Genomic DNA, 21,965 nt, shown 5'->3' on the forward strand with positions numbered 1-21,965 from the left:
TAGTGGGAGCGTGGTATCACTTCTAGGGCTGGAAGGGTATCAGGGCAGTAGTTTACAAGTTGGTTGTGTTCTTTGATTAAGGTGAAGGTCTTCCAACTGCGCTGTAATTTGTTTACACTGGTATGGAGTGCTTGAAGCGTCGCTTCTCCAGATAGTCTATTTTAGCCTGACACGGCTGGCATGGTCGCTGCACCATACGTCTGTTCCCATGGCTGCTTGGCTAATGCACAAGCATTTGGCTTGGCACAGACGTGGCAGAGTAGGCCTGCAGGGAACTAAAAACAGAAAGAGCCAACATGGGTGCAGGAAACACAGATAGGACTTGGTAACACTTTATCTTAAAGCACAATTCAAGCTGGTACTAACATAATATTAACCACGAAACTGGCCTGTATTAGCACTGGGTGCCAAAAGACCGCTCAAAGACTAACCTAACGTAGCAGGCGTAAAAGAAAACACCTGAGCGGAGTTCCCACATCAGGTTTTCAATGGAAAAAGAAGCTTGGTTGAATTTGTTGTATCCCTGAAAACCGGATGCATCCGGTTGATGGCAAATCCACTAAGGGTGTTCAAGGACTAACACATTTGGTAACTGAAGGTGACGCTCTCTGACAGGTCTCTTATTCATTCTTTGAACATACAGTATCTTATCAGTATTTCATTTCATGATTTGGGGCAATGCTGAGGGGATGGATAAACATCTGAACCACTAGAACTAGAACTACAATCCAGCACACTAGGTCCTGCCATGTACAGATATCAGATCAAGAATTTATACTGAACAAAAATATTAAGAAACGCAGCATGTAAAAAGTGTTGGTCCCATGTTGAGATGAAATAAAAAATCCCAAAAATGTTCAGTACAAAAGATAATCCATCCACCGGACAGGTGCGACATATTAAGAAGCTGATTAAACAGCATTATTATTACACGGGTGCACCTTGTTCTGGGGACAATAAAAAGCCACTCTAAAATGTGCAGTCTTGTCACACAACAACAATGCTACAGACGTCTCAAGTCTTGAGGGAGCGTGCAATTGGCATGCTGATTGCAGGAATGTCAACCAGAACTGTTGCCAGAGAATTGAATGTTAATTTCTCTCCAACGTCATTTTGGAGAATTTGGAAATACGTCCAACCGGCCTCACAACCGCAGAGTTTGACAAACTCTATGGAAAGGAGATGTCTCGCGCTACATGAGGAAAATGATGGTCACTCCAGATACTGACTGGTTTTCTGATCCACACCCCTATTTTCTTTTTAAAGGTATCTGTGACCAACATATGCATATGTGTTTTCCCAGTCACGTAAAATTCATAGATTAGGGCCTAATGAATTGATTTTAATTGACTGATTTCCTTATATGAACTGTAATGCAGTAAAATCTTTTAAAATGGTTGCATGTTGTGTTTATATTTTTGTTCAGTGTAGATCGGAAACAACGGAGGTCAAAATTACATTGCACAAAATGTAACGTCGTAAACAAAATCAAGTGCAAAGGCGATCCAATCAATTATGTGGTTCAGAGACTCGCTGGCACCTCGTAGTATTTGGAGGTTGGATTTCACCCTATAAAACTGGTACTCGGGGGACAGTGGCTATAAATCAGCAGCTGCAGTCCGTAGGGGTGGCAAACCATGGCATCATGCCATCCGCCGAGGGCCATGACAGGAATGAATAAGAGACAAAACACCACCCAAGGTCAATGAGGTAATAACTTGTCAATGAGACCATGGCACAGAATGACATGCGTCAAAACCCTGCTGCCCTTCAAAGTCGCTGACGTTGACAGAGACATTATACATGAAAAGTGTTCGATATTACAAAAGAAGTAGCACATAACTCAATGCTAGCTGATAAAAATATCAATGTAGTCAATGGTGCCATGGTGAGACACAGTGACAGAGTCTCACACTAGTATTTAGCTTACCTTACCAAAACAACTGTCTTTTGGTATGGGTTTCATTAGTCCATTGTTGATATGTCAGCAATCAAGTTGAAGAGATATAGCTTTCAAAATACTGAAATAGAAAAAATACCAAAATATCATTTTTGGGTGGAGTGTTCCTTTACCCTCAGCTAAATCCCTTTCTTACCTAGTACTGTTGCCACTACTACACTATTTTTTATTTCAAGTAAAAGTCAGAAATAACAAGGAAGCACTGCTTCTTCCCAACTCAGGTGGCATGTTGGTCGAGCGGGTTAGCCTTAAGCGGCTTTGGGAAAGCAAGAGCAAACTGCCCCATGGTTAATGCCTCCTCAGTGCACACACAGTGAGGACCGTGGTAGACACATGGATGGCGCTCCACCCATGCCATGGCGAGAACACTGCTTCCTGTTCACAATTGGCCCTACGTCGTCCGCGTTAGGGTTTGGCCATGGTAGGCCATCTTCGTAAATAAGAGAATTGTCCTTAACTGACTTGCCGAGTTAAATAAAGGGAGTTCAATGTCACTGTTTCTACGACCTTAACGCAAAGAGAATAAAGCATGTTTTGACTCGTGATATTAGATTAAACCTGCAATACCAGGGATAAAAATGCAATAAAAATGGCCTGTCTTTCCCCTGGAGAAGCGCAGCACACAGCAATTGTCTGAAGCCAGAGTGGGAGTTGTGAGCGACGACAGCACAAACAAGGTGCATTTTTACGGGTGGCAGAGAAATGTGTGGAGGCTGGACTCTTCACTCCCACCACATACATTCAACCCCACACCATCAAAGCCAGTCTCTATCCCACTGGCCCTCGGGGGGCCAAACATATTCTATTTGCATTGGCTCTATTTGTCCAGTCTCCATCAACCGGCAGATCTGATGAAATAACGCTAACATAACGTTAACACAACGGCCACAAAACAATTATCCAGTATGCTTACTACACACTTTCCATATGTGTGGTTCATATATGCAAAGTGCTGTGGAGCCTTTATAAGTGATGGACATTGAATGGTGGTGAGCAAGGTGAGGCCATGTTGCTCTAAGGTGATTGTGTACTGTAGTGGGAATAGAGATTACATTTCCCTGGAGCGTGTCATTGTGGAAGGAAATAGACTAGACTTCTTCCCCAAGACTGCATGTCAGGGTTGACAGAGGCAAACACAACTTGATTCCTCTAGGGACAAAACAAGTGAATTTAAAAAGGGCTGATTCACAAGGCGGCAGGCAGCTCTCCTTTTGAGAAGTCATTTGAGACTCTGCAGGCAGGGTTGGTTTGTAGTCTGCTGCTCAGGGACTATTCCAAGATTCTCAGCTCATTCAACTATGTCACGTACAAGATCAAAGTGTCAGGTAGTTGGTATTGAGGGTCCTCTGCAGGTTTTTTTGTGTGTGAGTTCTATATAAAAACACACAAGCATAAGACAGCACCTAGGCATTTGTTTTTGAATGGAAGTTATGAATTCAGGCGAAATTCTACTCTTAAGGGATATGGAGTAGGGAGGGCGTCCAATCATAAACCTATATGTTAACCAATGGGTGAAGTGAATTGTGTAGATAATCCTCTAAGAAAACCTATGGTCCAAACCTCATGTCTTAGATCATTAAAAAAAATCCTAAGAAAAAAGTTCTTGGAGTTTTTAACCCTTGTAGGATGGCCAAAATTACAGTGACTCAATAAATGGCCAGAGAAAAGAAGTTGTACAAAATAAGGAACATTGCACAGCATCACGTCAGCTATGCTGGATAATGTGCGCTTATAAATGCTACCTGACGGGCTCACTTTCCCGCTGAACTTTCATCCCCAAAGCGCATTTTCACCCACTCTGAGCAGAGTTGGTGGACACCCTATACTGAGCAATCAATTCAATCGAGCACTAATTTCAGTATTTAAAATGTGGGTACAGCACTTTTGGGGTACATTTCCAAATCCTTGCCTGGGAAGCTGACTGAGAAAACACACCAGTTGTGCCATCTGTGAAATACACTGATGGGTTGCATAGACAGAGGAAACACTAAAATAGCAGAAACAGTGAGGGAGATGAAGACCACCTGTGTTGGTGGAAGTGCGTGGGGTGTACTAATAGTAGCAGGGACCGGGATTGGAGGTGTGCAACAACCTTTCAGTGTCAGCATCCAGATGCAGGCGTCAGTGAATTGACGTGTCTGTGATGCCCAAGCCGACACGCCCACACGTTAATTCACTGACACCCGCATCTGCATGCTGTCACTGAAAGGTTGTTGCACACCGCCAACCCTAGAAATTTGAATTGATCACCGGTGAGAAAACATACAGCTTTCTGTTCAGAAATGAATCAAAAAGAGTGGAACAGACCGCCATTGCAAAGAAGGTTGGTATTACAAAGTTTAGGGCTTGGGCAAGTTCAGACACGCCCCACAGGGAGACAGGATATATTGAACTGCCCATTCATCACAGTGCATTGTCTTCAGCTACTGTCATGCAGTAAGATGTTGCGTGTGTGTACAACCCTGCACAAGTTCTAGAGTGAGGCTTTTCATGAGAACCCATCTGTCAATGGTCATGCTTAGGCTTTTTGTTTACTCATTTGGTCCCATTGCAAAAGACAGTTGCAGCCAAATATATTGCACTTTTCTTATAGGGAATTATAATTCTTCTAAAATAGGATGAAATTGAAAGAAAGAAACTTTTGGTCTCCGTCCCAAGTTCTAGCTCTGGGGTGTCCATGCCATGTTTGTTTTCTAAATAAAAAATTGTAATCTTAAGTTTACAAAAATGTAATTGATTCTGCAATGTTGAAAAATCCTATAACAAAGGTGGAGAATAAAAAAAAAAAAATCAATTTCAATTTATTTCAGAAGAAATAGGGAATTATTTAAGGAAAGTGCAAGGGCGCCAATATATTTGTCCGCAACTGTGTATGGAACATACTAGTGGTGGGAAAAGTACCCAATTGTCATACTTGAGTAAAAGTGAAGATACCTTAATAGACAATGACTCAAGTAAAAGTGAAAGTCACCCAGTAAAATACTACTCGAGTAAAAGTCTAAAAGTATTTGGTTTAAATATACTTAAGTAAATGTAATTGCTAAAATAAAATTATGTATCAGAAGTAAAAGTACAAGTAAACATCACTTCAAATTCCTTATACTAAGCAAATCAGACAGCACCGTGTTCTTGTTTTTAAAATGTACGCTCTTTACACCACTGGAACATACTGACAGCCTGCTTTTTAATGCAGAAAAATTGTTAACAATTCTCTGCAGGCTCTAACCAGCGACCGCTTAGCCAACATTTCAACTTCTTACTACAACAACCTTGAGAACCTTTTGTGTGAAAGACCCACTGAACACTACAACGGGAGCCCACACAGCACGGGGATCTGTATTACATCGCCTCTTTTTAATCAAAGTTGGAGCAAAGCTGCAGTTATCCGATGATTCCTTTTAACTCCAAATGCACTTTTCATGACATGAGGATATCTATCGGAAAAGAAAACCTGTCTTTGAAAAACAACCGTGCCCTTAAACTTAAAGTGCTACAGCTCATCCCTTAGTAAGACTCTGATCTTGTATGTGAGCGCTAAAACTTCTCCCTGAAATGAAATGGTGGAAACCAGAGTTTGTCTCCCAGGACTAGAACCCTGCATGGGCTTGGATTTTATGCCCGAGGCCTACCCATGCCTGCGACTTTCAGGGCCTATAGAGCCCCACAGTGGAGGGGTCATAATACCCATAAAACCTAGCGGTCCAACAGGAAAATGGTTCCAATCATTTTTCCACCATTCATTTGTCCATAGGGGATTTTAGAAACACTTCAAATAATGGCTGTGTTTCGTGTAGGCTTATCCTGGCGTGACATTTTGATAATCATGTAAATCTCTCCCGGACAAGGTGACTTTTATCAATATATGCAGCTCCATTTACGCTCAGATTCGAAAATGCTAATTAGCATCAAAGTAGACATCATGCAAAACTACAAATCCCTGCAAGCTCCTGCATATCATCTCTCGCTGACACCTTTGCGAACAGGTATTGTGTCAATTTGTTTATTTTGCACAAGACAGTTCATAGAATTATCTATTTAAAGAAAAGTTGGGAATTTATTAAATACTACATGTAGCTGACATTAGATAGTTAATCCAGAGATTCTTACCTTTGCCTCGATTCGTCAGTCTTGTCCAGATCATCATGGCATTTGTAGTTCTTTATGATTGCAACATTAGCATTTCATTTTGGGGGGAGGTAAATACAGCCGAATATATTGATAAAAGTCACTTTGTCTGAGAGAGATTTACACGGTTGTCAAAATGTCACGCCAGGGTAAGCGTACACGAAACGCAACCCTTTTTTTTAAGCGTTTCTAAAATTACCTATGGAAAAAATGAATGGTGGAACAACGATTGGAACCATTTCCCTGTTTGACCACGAGGTTATGGGTATTATGACTCACACTGTGGTACTCTATGACCTGTTTGGAAGCCAGTTGTCAAAAATGTCCTCAAACTTCATCACTCTCAAAGACGTTCAGGTCAGTCAAATTAAGTCTCAATCCATATCAATCAGGTTTAATCTCAACGTGAATCAGCTAAGACCAGAATTAAGCTATCCTAATATTTATAGGAGCTCCACTGTCATTTACCAGTTACCAAATTACAACAGGTCAGAGTGTGCAATGAGCTAGAATGGATGACTTGGCAAATCACAAAAGCCATTTGCTCAATTAATGGTTAACATGGTCTAATCTAAAAAAAAAGGTAGTAAGACAATTAAGAGTTGATGGTTTCATGAGAGCTTGAGCAGAAACCGTGACAGACAACATAGCATGATCCCTTTAAAGGCTGTAATAGATTGTTGAATCATGTATTTAAGCCAGGATACCATAAACTCTTAATTGTATTACTACCTTTTTCAGATTAGACCATGCTCTCTGGACTGTGCAAGTGTGTGTGTGGCTCTGTTTGCGGGCAAAGGTTTGGTGCTCAGGAAGAGCTTTACTGAGAAAAATGGGGTACACCGACCCGAGACGCCGCCATAGACCAGGGAGAGGAGAGACTTGCTCTTAAGATAATATTACATTTAAGTCATTTAGCATGGCGGTGGCCCGTTCCTGTAGGTTCATGCTCTACAACATCCGCAGAGTACGACCCTGCCTCACACAGGAAGCGGCGCAGGTCCTAATCCAGGCACTTGTCATCTCCCGTCTGGATTACTGCAACTCGCTGTTGGCTGGGCTCCCTGCCTGTGCCATTAAACCCCTACAACTCATCCAGAACGCCGCAGCCCGTCTGGTGTTCAACCTTCCCAAGTTCTCTCACGTCACCCCGCTCCTCCGCTCTCTCCACTGGCTTCCAGTTGAAGCTCGCATCCGCTACAAGACCATGGTGCTTGCCTACGGAGCTGTGAGGGGAACGGCACCGCAGTACCTCCAGGCTCTGATCAGGCCCTACACCCAAACAAGGGCACTGCGTTCATCCACCTCTGGCCTGCTCGCCTCCCTACCACTGAGGAAGTACAGTTCCCGCTCAGCCCAGTCAAAACTGTTCGCTGCTCTGGCCCCCCAATGGTGGAACAAACTCCCTCACGACGCCAGGACAGCGGAGTCAATCACCACCTTCCGGAGACACCTGAAACCCCACCTCTTCAAGGAATACCTAGGATAGGATAAGTAATCCTTCTCACCCCCCCCCTTAAATGATTTAGATGCACTATTGTAAAGTGGCTGTTCCACTGGATGTCAGAAGGTGAATTCACCAATTTGTAAGTCGCTCTGGATAAGAGTGTCTGCTAAATGACTTAAATGTAAATGTAATATAGCGACCGTAAATGATTACAAAAGCATGCTTCTGAGGAATTTGTTCCACATCCCAGGTAATATTAGGTGGGGAAGAAAAGTGTTGCTGTGGCCAAAACAGTAATGTCGCACGGCAACAGAACTGCAACAAACTAGTACAAAACAGGGAACAACCCAGTAGTGGTTTGCTAATTAAAATCTAATGTACTGCAGATGTTGTCTACCACAAGCCAGCAAAATAATACTTTGGAAATCCATTGATCCCTCTGAGAGCAAAACATTGGAAACTGTGCATAGTTTTAGGTTAAGTAACAGTTTGTGGTTTAGGTTCAAATTAAAAGCGAAAGGCCGTAGAACCACAACCTCTAGAGAGCTTGGCCGATCAGCGATCAAGACGTTGAAGCCTACTGCGATAGTATGAGAAGAGACAACGGAGTACATTTAGATTAGTTTAGGCCTACTTTACTGACTAAGGTTTTATTTTCTTCAACTCCTTTTACCACAACTCCCTGACGACCTTGGCAAAAATCAAGGTCCTATTCTCTTACATGTCTTTGCAGAGAATGGGAATTTGCATTACTCTCGATCATGGTGAGCGTCGACAAATTAGCTTAAAATGACTCAGGGATATGACGTAGATTCACAGAGTAAACAGCATAGTGGGTCAATTTCCGCAACAATCTAAGACCATTGAAGAGCAAAGGGTAGACGTCTCCGCTGTTATGGTCCCATACCTAACACGCTGTAACGGCGTGAAGCGAACCTGTGCACATGTGCAGATACTGCGTGTGACAGTGATAGCGAAGTCTCGCATCTTGTTCATCGCATTATCTGCAATGCTGCTTGTTTTATTTCGTTGGCTCCATATTCATGTTCTTAAAAGGTAGACTGTCCTTACTTGGAGTTGGACTGGGCAATTTGAGACACCCCCCCCCCCCCCTTGCCGCAGTGCATCTCTGGCAATTTCCAACAATTATCACAATGGCTAATTTATCTTGGTGACAGCCAAGCAAATTCTACAACCCTGCACACAAGGTCATTACCCGGGGATTGCCAGCTAATGTGTTTACATACGTCTTTCCAAACACTCCCCTCCCCAAAAAGTGATTAAGGTTCTCTGCAACACGGTTACACTCATGGGAATAGCACTCAAAACTGCCTACAGCCCTGTAAAACTGTAATGTACAAAGTATAATTACGTTAGTAGCCCAGGTCTATGGTCCCCATGATGAAAGAGATGTTGCATGGCCTCTGAGGCTTCTGCTACATCGAGGTCCCTTTGGATATGGATTGAAGTGGTAGCCATGGTCATAATGCATGGCTATTGGCTGCCTTCTAAAAACCAATACCCTTAGGTCATACCTAATTTCTAGGATATATCTCCAAAATGCTAATGCCTCACTATCGATTGCTGACAGGAGAGGGCATGTGTTGGTGCATGGTTGCTGAAATGTTGTTTTTAGTAAGCAGCCTAATAATGGTTTTTGCCAGGGGCTGATTTGTTTTGTTTTCCATTTTCCCTGGGAATGAAGTGGTTAGTCCCGTTTTAGCTGTTGTTTGAGTTTGTTTGCTTCCTTTCACAATGACCTCCCTTACCTGAAGGCACTGCGGGCAGGATGTATCAATCCTTATTTGGATGGATTGTATTTCTTCATAAGGAAGCCTATCTGGTTTGTTTTGTACTCTCTCTGTTATTTTTCATTTCCTTGCTTTCCCCCCTCTCATCATTGGACTGGGACAATCTGACTAGTGGCTATGATTTCTTAAAGTGAGGTCCCACGATTCCCAGGGAAAGACATGCTCTCCAGTGATCATCATGTGAGTGAAGATTTATTGGAGGGCAAGACGCTGCCTAATGGCCTGCCAAACAAATGTGGCGTAATAAACATCTCACTGGCAATCTCTTCTTCTCCTCCAATCGGGGCTGACATCAAGCTCATCTGACTGATGCACCGCCAAGGGGCAACGGAGTGAAGATGGACTTGTTCAATTTGTGGTAAGAGACTTGGGTGAACTAATAACCGGATCTCTCTCGGACCTCAAAATAGACTCTAGGCCAGGGCTCTCCAACACTGTAGGTTCTCTCCAACCCTAATCTAGTGCACCTGATTGTAACAATTAGCTGGTTGATGAACTGAAATCAGGTTTGTTACAACTGGGGTTGGAGTGTCCTGCTCTAGGCACTCCTGCTGTAAGCAGGTGAACTGCTTTAAAAAAAGGGAGAGTTCACTCTTTGTTCATGGACATTTTCCACTTAAACACCTTAGATAAGCCTTCATTTAATCTAAAACAGGATTTTAAAGATTGTTGGCTAGTTATTTAGTCATGCCCTGCAGTCACTTCAAATACAACAAAAAACTAGTTTCAAATGCACAGAAATAAACAATTACACAACTGAATAATGCAGCTTGTCTGTAATATTGCATTATATGTGTGCATAAATTATAACTGACCAATGTTGATATTTTGAAATAAATCTCACGATATTGTATTGGGAGAATAGAATTCCACCACAACCATTGTTGGCCTAACATTGGAGCAACTTTGTATTTGTGTTTACATAAAATGTTGTGCCTCTTCCTATCAATGTCCTTTTTGGGGATACTGGAAGTGTAAGAGCACTGAAGGGTCAAGTGAGTAAACTACACATTAAAAAAGGACAATATTTGTTTGCTATACATATTGATTTTTTTTAATAATACAGTGCATTCGGAAAGTGGTCAGACTCCTCGACTTTTTCTTTATTCAAAACAAAAACTATTTTTTCCTCATTAATCCACACAGAATACCCCACAACACTATTTTTTTTTATTTCAAATAAAAAACAGAAATGCCTAATTTACATAAGTATTCAGACCCTTTGCTATGAGACTCGAAATTGAGTTTAAGAAAATCCTGTTTCCATTAATCATCCTTGAGATGTTGCTACAACTTGATTAGAGTCCACCTGGAGTATATTCAATTGATTGGACATGATTTGGAAAGGCACACACACCGGTCTTTATAAAGGTCCCACAGTTGACAGTGCATGTCAGAGCAAAAACCAAGCCATGAGGTTGAAGGAATGGTCCGTAGAGCTCCGAGACAAGATTGTGTCGAGGCACAGATCTCGGGAAAGGTACCAAAACATTTCTGCAGCATTGAAAGTCCCCAAGAACACAGTGGCCTCCATCATTCTTAAATTGAAGAAGTTTGGAACCACCAAGACTCTTCCAAGAGCTGGTCACCTGGCCCAACTGAGCAATAGGGGAGAGGGCCTTGGTCAGGGAAGTGACCAAGAACCCGACGGTCATAGTGACAGAGCTCCAGAGTTCCTCTATGGAACCTTCCAGAAGGACAACCATCTCTGCAGCACTCCATCAATAAGGCCTTTATTGGTAGAGTGAACAGACGGAAGCCACTTCTCAGTAAAAGGCACATGACAACCCGTTTGGAGTTTCCAAAAGGAACCTAAAGACTCTCAGACCATGGGAAACAAGATTCTCTGGTCTGATGAAACCAAGATTGAACTCTTTGGCCTGAATGCTAAGCGTCACGTCTGGAGGAAACCTGGCACCATCCCTACAGTGAAGCATGCTGGTGGCAGCATCATGCTGTAGGAGACTAGTCAGGAGGGAAAGATGAACAGAGCTAAGTACACAGAGATCCTTGATAAAAACCTGCTACAGGGCGCTCAGGACCTCAGACTGGGGCGAAGGTTCACCTTCCAAAAGCACAACGACCCTAAGCAAACAGCCAATACAATGCAGGGGTGGCTTTTGGACAGATCTCTAAATGTCCTTGAGTGGCCCAGCCAGAGCACGGACGTGAACCCGATCTAACATCTCTGGAGAGACCTGATAATAGCTGTGCAGCGATGCTCCCCATCCAGCCTGACAGAACTTGAGAGGATCTGCAGAGAAGAATAGAAGAAACTCCCCAAATACAGGTGTGCCAAGCTGGTAGCGTCATATCCCAAAAGATTAGAGGCTGTAGTCGCTGCCAAATATGCTTCAACAAAGTACTAAGTAAAGGGTCTGGATACTTAAGTAAATGTGATACCTTAAAATATTTGATATGTCGGTTTGGGGTATTGTATGTAGATTGATGAGGGGGAAATATATTTTTAATCAATTTTAGAATGAGACTAACATAACAAAAAGTGGAAAAAGTCACAGGGTCTGAATACTTTCTGAATGCACTGTATACCGATTGATTCTAGGAGAACATAATATATACAACAAACACTTTGATCTTAATTCAACTATCTTAACCCATCAGAATCCCAAATAAGCATATTTTACCCCACTGTTTATAAACAATGTCATTGTAAACAAACACAGTATAGCCTAAAAAAATGGTTTAAACTAAACTTTAGGTCACGTCAATTGGTCAGTCCATCCATAACTCTGTCTATGAATTTGAGAGTGGTTACATTTCTCCAGCCCCATCCCTGAGCTCTTTACCAAAACAGAGGCAGGGTGACCGGCGACCGCTTTGTTTGAACTGCAGATTGCCCCTTTAAGTAATAAAATCATCATTGTGCATCAAGTCACAAGTAAAGTACAAGTAAAGTGCACCAAGTAAAAAAGGAAAACAACAAAACAACGACATCAATACAATGTTCAACACAGGCAAAACACCATGTCAGGTACCTACCTCTCCAGGGTGAATGGTACGGAAGACTTTGGGCTCACGATCTGTGGGATGAGAGGAGCGAGGAAGAGGGTATAGTTGTGTTTCAGTTCTGGTCACCCACTGGCCTGAATCCTTCCGGCTGCCTGCACATGAGACAAAAAATAAACAAACCGATGGATCAAAAGGCCTTGTTTTGTCAGGCGGAGCAGCGAGCGACCACCTCGGTGCTGGGGGGAGGAGACCATGGAGTCACTCCAAAGCCAAGCAACAAGTCCATAATATACTATGCAGGGGAGAGGAGTCAGGCCTAGCATCAGTTTGAGTTTTCAGTTGACTGATTTCACAGTGAGTTCAGCAGGTTAATATAACCATTAAAAGGCAACAAATACATCTTCTATTTTGGAATTAGGAAAACAACATTTCCTACCAATTTCTCTTTTCACTCCTTATTAATTTTACGAGGGAGTGGGATGACCATTTCTCGTGGCTTTTTAGAAAAGAAGCAGTCATTTCCACTCACATACCCAAACCACCCATCCACGCAAACTCCGACGGCGCCACATCTCTTGGTCCGAATCACTCACTAACCGCGAGACCCACCATGTCAGAGGGTAAGAGGGGCCCCATAGGAAATCAATAGGATGAGACTCCACTCCTGAATGACTCGTCTTCTGAAGTGGCTGCAGACCAGCCGTTATGGCTCTCCCATGCGGACAGACTCGATAAGGGGTGGCTTGAGTGATCATCGCTCCCGCTCCACACTAACTGGTGCTCAGCTAGTCAGTCAGCGAGCAAGCAAAGGTGCTACCTGGTACTGAAGAAGGAGAGAGTGGGAGTTTTGGGTGTGTAGTCACAGCAGGCACTCAGCTGCACCGAGTACTCCCATTGACAGGCCTGCTGGCTTTTTTCATATAACCTTTATTTAACTAGTCAAGTCAGTTAAGAAAGAAATTCTAATTTACAATGATGGCCTACCAGGGAACAGTGGGTTAACTACTTTGTTCAGGTGCAAAAGAACAGATTTTTACCTTGTCAGTTCGGGGATTCGATCCAGCGATCTACACCAAATTACTAATTTCCACCAGGTCTAATGTCCACTGCTCGTGTTTCTTGGCCCAAGCAAGTCTCTTCTTCTTATTGGTGTCCTTTCGAAGTTGTTTCTTTGCAGCCATTCAACCATCAATGGATGACAAAGTCGTTTAGCAGAAGGGTGATGTTGCATGAATGAGATATCAATTTCCCTTTATATATGTGGAGTGGCAAAAAAGGTATCCAAATGAAAATAGATATTTTATATGGAAACGTAACATTCAAAACAACCCCTTGTCGTGATACCTAATTGGTAGTTAGTCTTGTCCCATCGCTGCAACTCCTGTACGGACTTGGGAGAGGCGAAGGTCGAGAACCATGCTTTCCCCGAAATACAACCCCACCGAGCTTCTTGACACACAGCTCACTTAGCCAGGAAGCCAGCCGCACCAACATGTTGAAGGGAACATCGTCCAGCCACAAGGAGTCACTAGAGCGCGATGGGACAAGAACATCCCAGCTGGCCAAACCCTCCCTGGACGATTCTGGGCCAATTGTGGGCCCGGGATCGAACCCAGATCTGTAGTGACGCCTCTAGCACTGTGATGCAGTGCCTTAGATCGCTGCGCCACAAACATGAGTGTTTTTAATGAAACAACAATGCATGGAAATGACTACTGAAAATCAATAGCTAAAATATTTGTCATTGAGATCACAATACACATGTAAATTAAAAGAGTGAGTGATTTGGATGTTCGGTAGCATTATCAGTCATTGTTTTCTAGATTGCCTTTTTTCCCCTGCCTGACATCTGAACTCTGGGCTCTTATTTTCCCCCATTCTAATTGGACTTATGAATGATTAATACATTTACTCCATTGGCCCGTTCCACCACTGTGAAACAACAAGGTATAAATCATGAATGCAAAAATGTTTAGGTCTTCTTGCTGAATACCTAGGATTTATTTGTGAGGGAAAACCTGCATTGGTCAAGTTGAATAGAAGAGATGGACAGAACCCAGAAAGCCAACCAAGAGACTTGAGTATGCCACTTTTGTCAGTGTTACTTACACTCTGCGCTCGTAATTGATGCTACTGTCAATGTGATTTGAGGATTTATTTGGTGTCAAACCAAACAATGTGAGTTTCAAAGGCTTAAGCCTTGAGCCAATTAAGTTGTGATATGTCACTTAGTTAAAACAGGGTGATGCTTAGTCTATAGTCATGACAGCAGGATGGCTGGTTGCGTACTTTGAAGGAAGAATTTCTGTATGGATGTTGTTGAAGACAGCTGATATGCTCTGTTCCACCATGGATTCCAAGCTAAAATAAATAATTTTCCAAAAGTAAGAGCCACATCTGCTGTACTACTGGATGTATTGTGCATTAATTAATGTAGTCCATGGACTTAATATAAAAATAGGCCAATGTTGACTCATCTGGTCAGATCCAATGCAGTGTTTTCCAAGGGTACCATGTACTCCTTCTAACCTTACAGACACCGTATGTGTTAGCAGCCACCCTCTGTATGACTTTCACCATCAGAGCTAAAGCCAACAGCAAAAATACAACGGAGCAAGTGCATCTCATGACGTTTTCACATGCAAATAGAAGATGTATGTGCTATACATTCAGTGGCCATTTTATTAGGTACACCAATCGAGTACAAGGCCGAACCCCCATTGCCTTCAGAACGGCCTGAATTATTTGGGGCATGGAAGCTTTGCTCAATTGGTATCAAGGGACATGATGTGTGCCAGGAAAACATTCGAAACACCATTACACTACCGCCACCAGCCTGTAATGTTGACACCAGGCAGGATGGGGCCATGGAGTCATGCTGTTTACATCAAATCCTGACACTGCCATCAGCATGACGCAACAGGAACTGGTATTCGTTGGACTGGGCAATGTTTTTCCACTCCTCAATTGTCCAGTGATGTTTGATCGCGTACCCACTGGAGCCACAACTTCTTGTTTTTAGCTGATGGGAGTGGAATCCGGTGTGGTCGTCTGCTGTAATAATGCATCTGTGACAAGGTTCGATGAGTTGTGCATTCTGAGATGTCGTTCTGCACACCACTGTTGTACTGTGCGAATGATTTGCCTGTTAGCTTGCACGATTCTTGTCCTACTCAACAACCAGCTGCTTTCGCTCACAGGACTGCCGCTGATTTTACTTTTTTTATTGGTAAACCCTAGACACTGTCTGTGAAAAGCCCATGACGTTTTTGAGATACTGTAACATCCGCGCATGGCACCGATGAACATAGTACTCTCAAAGTAATTCGTTTTTCCCATTCTAATGTTCAACTGAACAGTATCTGAATGCATCGATGCCTGTCTGCCTGCTTTATATAGCAAGCCAAGGGGTGGAGTACCTAATAAACTGTCCATGTACTGTAAATGAGATACATGAATAGAAATGTGACATCGTTTGAAACAGAAACATTTTTTTTTCTATTTACATATAACTTACATAAGCTTTACGACGACAAACACATACAGTACAACAAAGTTAATTACCACTTCAGATACAGTTGAAGTCGGATGATTGCATACACTTAGGTTGGAGTCATTAAAAATTGTTTTTCAACCACTCCACAAATTTCTTGTTAACAAACTATAGTTTTGGCAAGTCGGTTAAGACATCTACTTTGTGCATGACACAAGTAATTTTTCCAACAATTGTTTACAGACAGATTATTTCACTTATAATTCGCTATACCATAATTCCAGTGGGTCAGAAGCATACATGCACAGTCAACATAGTGTTTTTAAACAGCTTGGAAAATTCCAGAAAATTATGTAATGGCTTTAGAAGCTTCTGATAGGCTAATTAATATAATTTGAGTCAATTGGAGGTGTACCTGTGCATGTATTTCAAGGCCTACCTTCAAACTCAGTGCGTCTTTGCTTGACATCAATGGGAAAATCAAAAGAAATCAGCCAAGACCTAAGAAAATAAATTGTAGACCTCCACAAGTCTGGATCAACCTTGGGAGCAATTTCAAAACGCCTAAAGGTACTACGTTCATCTGTAAAAACAATAGTATGCAAGTATAAACACCATGGGACCACACAGCCGTCATACCGCTCAGGAAGGAGACGTGTTCTGACTCCTAGAGATGAACGTACTTTGGTGCGAAATGTGCAAATCAATCCCAGAACAACAGCAAAGGACCTTGTGAAATGCTGGAGGAAACAGGTACAAAAGTATCTATATCCACACTAAAACGAGTCCTATATCAACATAACCTGAAGGGCCGCTTAGCAAGGAAGAAGCCACTGCTCCAAAACCACCATAAAAAAGCCGGACCACGATTTGCAACTGCACATGGGGACTTTTTGGAGAAATGTCCTCTGGTCTGATGAACCAAAAATAGAACTGTTTGGCCCTAATGACCAACGCTATGTTTGGAGGAAAAAGAGGGAGGCTTGCAAACCGAAGAACCACCATCCCAACTGGGAAGCGCGGGGGTGGCAGCATCATGAGGAAGGAAAATTATGTAGATATATTGAAGCAACATCCGTCAGAAAGTCAAAGCTTGGTCGCAAATGGGTCTTCCAAATGGACAATGACCCCAAGCATACTTCCAAAGTTGTGGAAAAATTGCTTAAGGACAACAGTCAAGGTGTTGGATTGGCCATCACAAAGCCCTGACCTCAAACCTATAAACATTTGTGGGAAGAACTGAAAAAGCGTGTGCGAGCAAGGAGGCCTGCCAACCTGACACATTTACACCAGCTCTGTCAAGATGAATGGGCCAAAATTCACCAAACCTATTGTGGGAAGCTTGTGGAAGGCTAGCCGAAACGTTTCACCCAAGTTAAACAATTTAAAGGCAATGCTACCAAATACTAATTGAGCGTATGTAAACTTCTGACTCACTGGGAATGTGATGAAATAAATAAAACTACTATTATTCTGACATTTCACATTCTTAAAATAAATTGGTGATCCTAACTGACCTAAGACAGTGAACTTTTACTAGGATCAAATCTCAGGAATTGTGAAACTGAGTTTAAATGTATTTGGCTATGGTGTATGTAATCATCCGACTTCAACTGTATGTGTACCGCTTAGATAGCTAATCAAATTGCTATATTCTTATAATTCAAGGGATAGCCTATTCATTAAATAGGCCTAGTTTAAATGACTTAACCTTAGACTGTGACAGTAAATGAACATGAGATATCAACAGCAGATTGCTTGGGGGTTATTTACATTTCTGACGAAGGCATGAAATGTATAGGCATGGGTCATGCGTTATGACTGGTGCCAATACAACATTGTCTTGTTGAATAACCAGTTCATGGGAAGGTCATGCGTGGCAGAGAGGAAGTGTAAGCCCTATAAAGTACGCCAAATTCATAATAAACATTTACATTAAAGCAGCAATCTGCAGATGAAACGATCAACTCCATCCCTGCCACTGTTTCTGTAAAAAGAAAATCGGTGGGTTGGGGCTGGAGAAATGTAACCACTCTAAAACTAAAAGACAGAGCTAGGGACTGACCAGCCATGAAATTAAAGATTTAACCATGTTTTGAGCCTATACAGCATTTGTTTACATGTACTATGTTTTCAAACATTGGAGTAAAACAAGATAATATCCGTGTTTCTGATGGGATAAGACAGTTGAACTAAGCTCACAAGGCATTGAAAGTTATATTCTTCAAGAATCAATGGGTACATATCATTAATTCGTCCAAAAATGGATGTAGTTAACTGCTAATTGCCCCTTTAAAAGACTATATCCAAATGTAAATGATTACTATCATGAATTTGTCGTACAATATAGGGCTAAGCAAGTGTGTGGTTATCTATTTCAAGAAAACCCATTCCTACTCTACAATACCAGCGTTACAGGTGATCGCTTGCTCTAGTAGGAAGATATGAATGTCTAAAAAGGTTTACAGTTGTCCACTTTACCTGTTCCTGACATGAACAGAAAATGCAATAACATAGACTGGAACTAACTCTAGAAAACGAGTTAGTCTCTTCGTTACAACGGTTTTCGTAAAGCTAACCGCAATGCTAACCATAGAAGCATAGCTATCTGGTTTATGATTGTGAATGGGGTGCCCTGGAAGGTTGAATCATTTGACAATGTACTAAAACTCAGACACGGCAGTGTTGGTCATTTACAAAGAAGAAATGTGTGTGGGGGAAAAAAAACAAGAACATTACAAAAAGCACAGCTGAACGTTAGCTCACCTTTTACCACTGTGGAACGGTGGATTATTTTGAGAAGACCGAAGATATGCCTGCAAAAATTAAGACATATTGACAGTTGTTTTGAAAAAAATGTGTATTATTACTCGTGAAATATAGCCATTTTCGTATCTTTATGATACTTTTTTACGGTCATCAATCTTATAGGTTTTCTAAAACTAAACTGAAAAGAGTGATTTTATACTGGCGCTCACTAACCACATTTAATCGAGGTCCTGAGCACGACCGAAGGTCGGAGCGTTTTTTGCAAGATGGCAGCGTCTACAGCCCAGGTGCTTTCTCTGTATCGCAAGCTTATGAAAGAAAGCAGTAAATTTCCCTCTTATAATTACAGGTAAAAGCTTTGCTGTTTCCTGTTGTGTGTTCTAGCTAGCGATATATATTGTTTAAATAGTCTCATTGCCGGTCAACCATCTGATAGATTGGGTTGTGTAGAAATGAAATTAGACTTAAACAGAACTGGCTTATATTAATAATGTGATTCAATTTCAAATCGTTTAGTCGGGGTTGGGCTGTTTAGCACCTTTAGCCATAACCTGGCTATAGTACTTCAAGAGTTTAGGCTGGTCTCATAGAATAGAGGTGAACAGAAACCACGTTTACATAAACGGTGTTTATGTAAGTAAATGCATCTCATATTTGTTGTCATATACGTCTTTGGTCATACTGTATTAAAAAGTGATGGTAATCGGAAGTTTTGGTAATTTTATAAATGCCGACAGATGATTTGTTGGTTCGACATGGTGACGTTTTTGTGTCGGTAAAATTCAGTATTCGAAAATGGCGGTGGAAACGCTGTTGTGTAAATATTGATGTCATAACCATAATATCGAAGTAAACTTGGAGTCGCGATTATATGGTGTGTGGTCCTCCACTACGACTCGGGAAACCATACAGTTTATTAGGCTACATGTGAAATAATTTGTTATAGGGTGTTTTTATTTTTTACAAGTGATCAGAAAGGGTCGCGGACTAGTCAATGCTAATCCCTAGTCAATAATGGCACCAAATCACCTGTCTGGAATCTTACATTCAACACGTTTTGTCCAATATCTCAAGATAGGGTGGTTTATATTGTTATTATATTTTTAGGGTTGATGTGAAACACAGATGATTCAAATAAAAGTCAAATGTACATAATTTGCGAATAAGGCAGTACAGAATACATAATTAGTCATTTAAGACTAACGTAAACTCGTACATCGCCTTGGTCCGTACAATTGCCCTTATTTTAGCGCCCCATAAACGTAATACTTCCAGATCAACTGTAATGTCAATACCATTGTAAAGCAAAAAATAAAATCTAAAATTTGGACTCATCAGACCAAAGGACAAATTCCCACCGGTCTAATGTTCATTGCTTGTGTTTCTTGGCACAAGTAAGTCTCTACTTCTTATTGGTGTCCTTTAGTTGTGGTTTCTTTGAAACAATTTGACGATGAAGGCCTGATTCATGCAGTGTCCTCTGATCAGTTGATGTTGAACTCTGAAGCATATATTTGGGTCACAATATGAGGTGCAGTTAACTCTAATGAGCTTATCCTTTGCAGCAGAGGTAACTCGGAGTCTTCCTTTCCTGTGACAGTCCTCGAGAGCCAGTTTCATCAATCACATGGTTTTTGCAATTGCACTTCAAGGAACTTATGAAATTCTTGAAGTTTTCTGCATTGACTGACCTTCATGTCTCAAAATAATGATGGGCTGTCATTTCTCTTTGCTTATTTGAGCTCTTCTTGCCATAATATGGACTTGGTCTTTTACCAAATCTTCTGTATACCACCCCTACCTTGTCACAACACAACTCATTGGCTCAAACGCATTAAGAAGGAAAGAAATTAAACCTTCAATAGTGAACATACTAGCAATATGCTGGCTGTTGATAGTCTGCAAAAAGAAAGCATTTGTCTTGGCTAGCCTACTGTAGCCATGTCTATATATTTTGGAACATGTCTTAAAGGGTGAGTGTCCTATTTTCATGTCCTCTCAATGATGTAGTTTCTAAATACAAAATGAATGCAGTTAATACAATGCAATTCTAAAGAATATAGTTATGTCTTGGATTTCAAAGTTATTTTACACAGCTTTTTTTTATAAAGTGCTTTTGGAAGGTATTCAGACCCCTTGACTTTTTCCACATTTTGTTACGTTACAGCCTTTTTCTAAAAATGATTTTTTATTTATTTAATCCATCTAAACACACTACCCCATAATGACAAAGAGAAAACAGCTTTGTATTCAGACCCTTTGCTATGAGACAAGTAGTTGAGCTCCGGTGTATCCTGTTTCCATTGACCATCCGTGAGATATTATACTACTTGATTGGAGACCAGCTGTTGTAAATTCAACTAATTGGACATGATTTGAAAAGGCACACTCCTGTCTATATAAGGTCACACAGTTGACAGTACATGTATATTGAAGGTCCCCAAGAATACAGTGGCCTCCATCATTCTTAAATTGACGACATTTAGGACCAAGGACTAACTAGAGCTGGCTGCCCGGCCAAACTGAGCAATCGGGGGGAGAAGGGCCTTGGTCAGGGACGTAACCAAGAACCCGATGGTCACTGTGACAGAGCTCTAGAGTTCCTCTTGGGAGATGGTTGTTCTTCTGGAAGGTTCTCCCATCTCTGCAGCTCTCCACCAATAAGGCCTTTATGGTAGAGTGGCCAGACTGAATTCATTCCTCAGTAAACCGGGATAAGATAGCTAGATAACTAGGCTAATTGAGGCTGCATGTGCATTCTTGTCCTCCACAGTTACAAACAACTCCATTCAGAATATAAAGTAGCAGCCTGTCTGTTGGCTCCTGGATGTTGTAGCCTATCCTTTAACTTTAAATTCTGTCTTACGTTGATATAAGTTAGATATATCCTAACTTTTGCCCCACACAGAGGCTCGATTACTGTGGGCTATTGTCACTTTGATTACTTATGATTGGCCAACAACAAGCTTACACGTGCCCCTCTCGTGAAATGAGAAGAGCAGCCGCATCAATGATAGGCCTACATTTCTGTCTCTACTGCAGCAGTCTCGTTCGGCTCTATATGGATCCTTATGGAAAAGACAGTTAAAATGACAATCACCTGAGACCCGTGAAATTCATATCAGATCTGACCTAGACCTATGACAATATTTTGGTCCCGGATCGTGTCTTGGGTATTCTGGGAAAGGTGGATCTGTGTGGACCTCTACAGCAAGCTCTTACAGGATTCTTTAACGGCCCAGTGCAGTCAAAATACATTGTTTCCTTTTTGATTTATTATGATTATTATTGTACATTTGATGATACTAACAGTAAAAGTGTGTACACATTTGATCTGTTTTATTTCCTGATAGTTGCTGGCTGTAAATGCAATCTAGCATTAGAATGTAC

The 21,965-nt window shown here is 41.6% G+C and overlaps 2 protein-coding genes across 3 annotated transcripts in view; one reads left to right on the forward strand and one right to left on the reverse strand.

The window, feature by feature from the left end:
• The window catches only part of LOC135522607 (phenylalanine--tRNA ligase, mitochondrial-like), a 125,124-nt gene extending 106,505 nt beyond the window's left edge, over nucleotides 1–18,619 (reverse strand). Inside the window, exons 1-2 of one of the 2 annotated variants that reach the window (XM_064949034.1) lie at nucleotides 18,573–18,619; nucleotides 12,344–12,465 (exon numbers count right to left, since the gene is read on the reverse strand). Coding sequence is in view for 1 of the 2 variants with exons in the window: in XM_064949033.1 (XP_064805105.1) it covers nucleotides 12,344–12,465; nucleotides 18,288–18,300 (135 nt within the window). In the remaining variant the exon portion in view is untranslated. Of the gene's footprint in view, nucleotides 1–12,343; nucleotides 12,466–18,287; nucleotides 18,316–18,572 lie in introns of those variants that run through there. The other variant, XM_064949033.1, reaches the window with a different exon arrangement.
• A 183-nt stretch (nucleotides 18,620–18,802) lies between these two features.
• Nucleotides 18,803–21,965, forward strand: part of LOC135522608 (LYR motif-containing protein 4B) — a 57,296-nt gene continuing 54,133 nt past the window's right edge. Inside the window, exon 1 of the mRNA XM_064949035.1 lies at nucleotides 18,803–18,924. Within this exon, the coding sequence (XP_064805107.1) occupies nucleotides 18,842–18,924 (83 nt within the window). The 5' untranslated portion in view covers nucleotides 18,803–18,841. The remainder of the gene's footprint in view (nucleotides 18,925–21,965) is intronic.

The sequence above is a fragment of the Oncorhynchus masou genome, chromosome 30 (genome assembly GCF_036934945.1).
Source record: "Oncorhynchus masou masou isolate Uvic2021 chromosome 30, UVic_Omas_1.1, whole genome shotgun sequence".
In the NCBI taxonomy this organism is placed as follows: domain Eukaryota; kingdom Metazoa; phylum Chordata; class Actinopteri; order Salmoniformes; family Salmonidae; genus Oncorhynchus; species Oncorhynchus masou.